General features: G+C 53.0%; 1 protein-coding gene across 1 annotated transcript; it reads right to left on the bottom strand.

The window, feature by feature from the left end:
* Positions 1 to 2,333: 2,333 nt before the first annotated feature.
* Positions 2,334 to 5,232, bottom strand: CHCHD5 (coiled-coil-helix-coiled-coil-helix domain containing 5; the record flags this gene model as incomplete). Its single annotated transcript, XM_042892316.1, has 2 exons — positions 2,334 to 4,357; positions 5,061 to 5,232. A coding segment is annotated over one exon (171 nt), but the record flags the coding sequence as incomplete, so codon positions are not given.
* Positions 5,233 to 5,426: the final 194 nt, after the last annotated feature.

Genomic DNA, 5,426 nt, shown 5'->3' with positions numbered 1-5,426 from the left:
AAAAAAAAACAAACCATAAAACAAGCAAGAAAAAAGAGAACAGAGATTGGAAGTTTGAATTATTACCAAACAGGAATTCTTTATTCTCCCAGCCAGGACCCAAATGTGGGATTCGGTTCTTTACAGCTGTGAAGGACACGGAGCCAATACTGCTGGAAAGGTCAGGTTTTCCCAGAATCGTGCCAGACGAAGGAAGGAGCTCCTCCAGAACTGATTTCCCCACATCTGTTTGGACAGAGGGACTGATGAGCAGATGACTCCCAACAGGAAACCGTGACTTATTTTCTAAATCCTGACCTCCAGAGCTGTGAGTGCAGCTGAGAACCCGGCCGATGTTTCTGTACGTGGTGTTTTACTCCTGAGCCTCCCCCGGGGGCTGTTGTCAGTCTGATTGTACAAGTGTGTATTCCCTCAAACGATTAAAAATAAAAATAAAAATAAAAATAAAAATAAAAATAAAAATAAGAACGGCTCACGGTCGTCATCTGTGGTCACAGAGGAGCTCCGTAAGCCCCCAGTGCTGGGGATGAAAGGAGACGAAATCCCGCTGCGTTTTGCTTCTTCTTTCTTTCTTTTTGGCCTTCCCAAGGCTGTTGTGGAGGGAAGGGGCAGAAGGAAATCTGTGTGACACAACTGCAGCCCTTGCAGAGCTCACCCCCCTCCATAAAGACGAGTGAACGCGACAGCCACTGATGGGCGCTCGCTTCCCTTCGCGTTCGCTCCGTGGCTGGAGACCCTTCGCCATCACTCTGATGTCTCTTTTTAAGAGGGAACGGGGAAACTTTTGGCAGAAGCAGCAGATTTGGGTGTAATTTTGCCCACGTGGCCGCTGGGCGCTTTGCTACAGGCGATTCGCTTCCACCTTTGTCACACAGTGGGTTGCAAGGGGGTCCTGCTGGGGTTTCCTCTACTCAGCACTGGTGAGGCCGCACCTCGAGTGCTGGGTTCAGTTTTGGGCCCCTCACTACAAGAAAGACATGGAGGACATGGAATGTGTTCAAAGGAGGGCAATGAAATGGTGAGGGGTCTGGAGCACAGGGCTGAGGAGGAGCGGCTGAGGGAGCTGGGAATGTTCAGTGTGGAGAAGAGGAGCTCAGGGGAGGCTGCATTGCACTGTGCAACTTCATGAAGGGAGGCTGTGGTGCAGAAGGGTCTGGCCTCTTCTCCCAGGCCAATAGTAGGAGCCGAGGAAATGGCAGGAAGTTGTAGCAGAGGAGGTTTAGGTTGGACATGAGGAGAAACTTCTTCTCTCAGAGGGTGGTCAGGCACTGCAATGGCTGCACAGGGAGGTGGTGGAGTCGCCGTCCGTGGCGGCGTTCAAGAGGCGCCTGGATGAGGAGCTACGAGATGTGGTTTAGTGCTGGTGGTACTGATAGCAATGGGAGGGGGGTTGGACTGGATGATCTTGCAGGTCGTTTCCAACCTTGTGATTCTGTGATTCTGTGGAAGGGGGTCCCACTGCACCAGCAGCACAGCCAGGTATCGGGGCTCGGCGACTGCTCCCAGCTGTGTTTTGCAGCTGGAAACGCGTTCTTGCAGCAATAAAAGACAGCAAGCACTGCTTCTGAGGCAGGAGAAGCTTTGCGATTGGGATCTGATTCTTCTGCAAAGCCCCGATGGGCGGCGGGGAGGAATGCGCGCTCAGGGGGAGGAAATCACTCCAGGGAAAGGCTGAGCTCACCCTGCAGCAGAGCACAGAGCAGGAGGGCAGCAGGCTGGACGACACCCACGCTTTCTGGCTTTGCCTCAGTGCTTTTGAGAGGAGCAAACCTCGCTCTCAGCACACAGGGCTCACAACAGCAAGCTGGAAATTCCCCCTGCCCAGAGAGGAGGAGAAAGGGCGAAGGAAAGCAAAACAGAGAGGCCAGAGTGGAAAACCCTTCATCTGCCCAGCAGCAGCTCGAAGCCCAGCGGGACAGCAGCCAAGGAAAGCAAACGGTGTGTGCGAATGGAATGCGGCTCCGCACGGCTCTCTGCCCTCTGCCGCTGCCCACCAAAGACCCGGGGCTGCTGGCAGCACTAAATCTCCCCCGTCGACGGCCAACACCAAAGGGACGGTGCTGATTTATGGCTCCTTTCAGTAAGAGAAGCAGAGTGTAAAACGAGAATATTTTCTGGGTGAAAAATGAAAGAGGCTTTTGGGGGAGTTCCTCATTCCGGGGCGGTGTGTGGTTCACCTCCAGAGTTCAGCTTGGAAAGAAAAGTGACATCAGCCAAAGCCACGGGAGGGAAACAAAAAACAAACCCGGTGCTCAACTTTGTGTTCTGAGCTCCAAAAAGGGGGAAAATGAGGCAGGGAATCATCGCGGCGATCCTCGGGTGTCTGTTAGATACAGAGCTCAGAACACTTTAATTAATTATTCCTTGTTGCCCCCCAGCTGGGTGGGTGTTTTTGGTTTGGGGGGACACGCAGGGAAGCTTGGAACAGCTCAGAGTTTCCTTGCAGGGACACTCAGTGGGGAAGGGAAAGCAGAACCGGCCCCCACCTTGCTTAACCTGTGAACACAATCAGAACTGAGAACAATTAAAAGCGGGGGCAATAAAACACAGGATGGAGCGATGGCCGAAGGACGGGAGCCAAGAATCAGAACCACAGTGACAAAGAGAGCTGCATGTCCCATGTTTTCAGATGGCAGCTTCTGCTGGGCAAAAAACAGCGGAGCAACCGCTGCATTCTTCAGGTGCTGCCCTTCAGGACGCTTCCCAAAGGTAGAAACACAGACGTGGTGGATGGGTTTGGAAATAACAGCTTCCTCCTCTGTTTTCAGGAGCAGTTTCTCACCCCCTGTACGTGGCTTTGCTGCTCTGCCCTCCTTTTCCACTTGTCACAGCCAAAACGCAGAGGGAAAAGAGCAGAACTCCATCTCCACAATCCCCAGGTTCAGGATCAGTCGGGTCCTGCTGCTCCATGCGAGGCGCCCCGGCAGCTCAGCGGTTAATGCATCGATAAAGAAATAATGGAGCAGCTCCAGCTCTGGAGGAGACGTGACCGGGCTTCAGAGGAGGCCCACAGCACCTCAACCACAATGAAAAATGGCTTTGCTGCCACCGTGCCGACGTTTCAATGCGGTGTCAACAGCACGCAAAGCAACCTCCGCTCCCATGCAGCCCTTAATAAAGCTGTTGGGGCTGCAGACTTCGCCAACTGCGCTGCTCAGGATAAACGCATCGCCAAAGAATCACTGGAAATAAGTTTTTCCTCCAATAGCGCTTCCCAAAATGCCTTTTGGGAGCAAAGCTGTCGTCTCCTTTTCCTCCCCACTTGGAAAGCAGAGCGCGTTTTAGTTTTTACATTTCAAACACTGCTCAGTGAAAAGGAAAAGCGTTTCCTGTGAGCATGGATGCTCTCATCTGCTCCATCTCAAATCCCACTCGTGCTGCAGTGCGTCGAGACGATTCGGGCTGTGCTGGAAGCAGGGACAGAGCCACAGCCATCCGCTGCACCTCTCCCCAAAGGAGTTAAACTCTGCCCGGCTGGAGGATTGAGCTGAGTGAAGGCTGCCAACCCCGCTTGGCCTCACGCCGGGGTTGGAACGCGGATCTGTGCGACCCGGGGGTGGTATGGCAGTGGGAATGGATCCCAGCCAAGTTCCTGCTCCACGCCTCACCTTTCCCTTCAGGTACAACAACTCATGGCCTCAAGCTGCGCCAGGGGAGGCTCAGTTTGGATGTTAGGGAAAAAATCCCTCTTCCGAAAGAGTGGTCGGATGCTGGAATGGGAGCGGCGGGGGTCGAGAAAAAGCAGTTTGCAGAGGGCAGAATCTCTTCATCCACTCCTCGTAAAACACCCTTACAGAGTGATGGTTTATTTCCATTCATTACAGCCCAGAAATCGGGCTCTGTGTCCCCCCCCCAAAGCGAGGACACGGGCAGCAGCCCCCCACCCTCAGCAGATCTTCAATGCGTTGCTGACGGCTCAGAGTTGGAGGAGCTCCTCTGAAGTTTGCAGTTGTTCTGCTGTGGGAAGACTCCCTCTGCTGTTCTAAAGCTGCACAAAGCCCACGGGGCTCCCAAACTGGGCAAGCTGGGAATTCCATGCTTGAGGAAACAAGGAGTCAGTTCAGCTCCAAAAGCAGCTCCTGTCAACAGTGGAAAAAGCCAGAGCTGGGTTTCAGTCTTCAGCAGCGTGTTGGCTGGTTACTTTTTATTGGGGCAAAGGCAAAACGCTGTCCTCAGAGACAAAAGGAATTCCTCAGTACAAGCTGCAGAAATAAAAGGTGGCTTTCGTTTCCTACCCAAGTGACCCACGGGTTTTTCAGAGGGGGAGCAGTGACCCAACCAAGCACTGTGATGAGAATGCAGAGTATCAAGAGTTTTCTTTTGCTTCCGACCATGAGTTTTAATTCCGGGGGGTCCCCTGCGAAGAAAACAACACCAATAGACAAATAAAAGACATGAAAACACACAGGAGAGATTTTCGATATCAGTGAGTTTAGGTTCAGTATTCCCATGCTTCCTATTTCTCTGGGAAGAGCACAGAATCACCAAATCCCACAACAGGTAAGGTTGGAGGAGACCTTAAAGATCACAGAACGTAAATTGGGTCGGATTGGAAGAGACCCCAAAAACACACAACCACAGAACGGTTGGGTTGGAAGGGTCCTTAAAGATCAAAGAATGATGGGATCACAGCACGGTTGGGTTGGAAGGACCCCAAAGCCCCCCCAGCCCCCCAGAATGGGCTGTGTGCCCCCCACCAGCTCAGGGCCCCCATCTACAGCCTCACGCACCTCCAGGGATGGGGCACCACAGCTGTAAGCTTCACCACACCCTGGATAAAGAATTTCTTCCTCGCGTCCACCCTAAATCTCCCCTTTTTGAGTTTAAAGCCCTTCTCCCTCATCCTACCTCTCCCTACTCACGTAAAAAAGTTGCCCTCCTCTTGTTTCTAAGCTCGCTTCGAGCTTTGAGATTAAATTATTTAAGAACAGCTTTAAGATTACGGCTTCTTTCAGAATTCCCCTCCCGTTTATAAACCAGCTCTTCAACTTACAAAGAACCCCCAGCAGGAAAACCCGCATCTCTCAGCACATCCTGGGCTGGATTTTTGCACCTCTCACCTCACGCCGGCAGCTTCACCCTCTCGGCGCAGCGCAGGAAGGCGTTGACGTGCTCACTGCAGTTCAGCACCGACTCCTGGTTCTCCTTCAGGCATTGCTCGAAGGCCACGAAGGGCTCAGCACAGTCCTCCCGGATCCGCTGCACGATGGGGCTGTGGGGCAGCACGGGACCCTCAGCTCAGAGCCATGCAGGACCCATTTCTCCACATTAAAGCCCCATTTCCCCTGCACAGAGCCCAAAAGGCTGCCATTCTTCCCCACTCAGAGCCTTACAGACCACATTCTTGACCCCATAGAGCCCCATAGGCCTCCATTCTCCCTCCCTCAGAGCCCCATTTCCCCACTCAGAGCCCTACAGACCACATT

Source organism: Lagopus leucura, unplaced genomic scaffold, assembly GCF_019238085.1.
Source record: "Lagopus leucura isolate 7727_CA_CO unplaced genomic scaffold, USGS_WTPT01 223-2_obj-0_obj, whole genome shotgun sequence".
In the NCBI taxonomy this organism is placed as follows: Eukaryota; Metazoa; Chordata; class Aves; order Galliformes; family Phasianidae; genus Lagopus; species Lagopus leucura.
The sequence above is the reverse complement of the archived record's forward strand: the minus strand, read 5'-3'. Positions and strand labels throughout refer to the sequence as shown.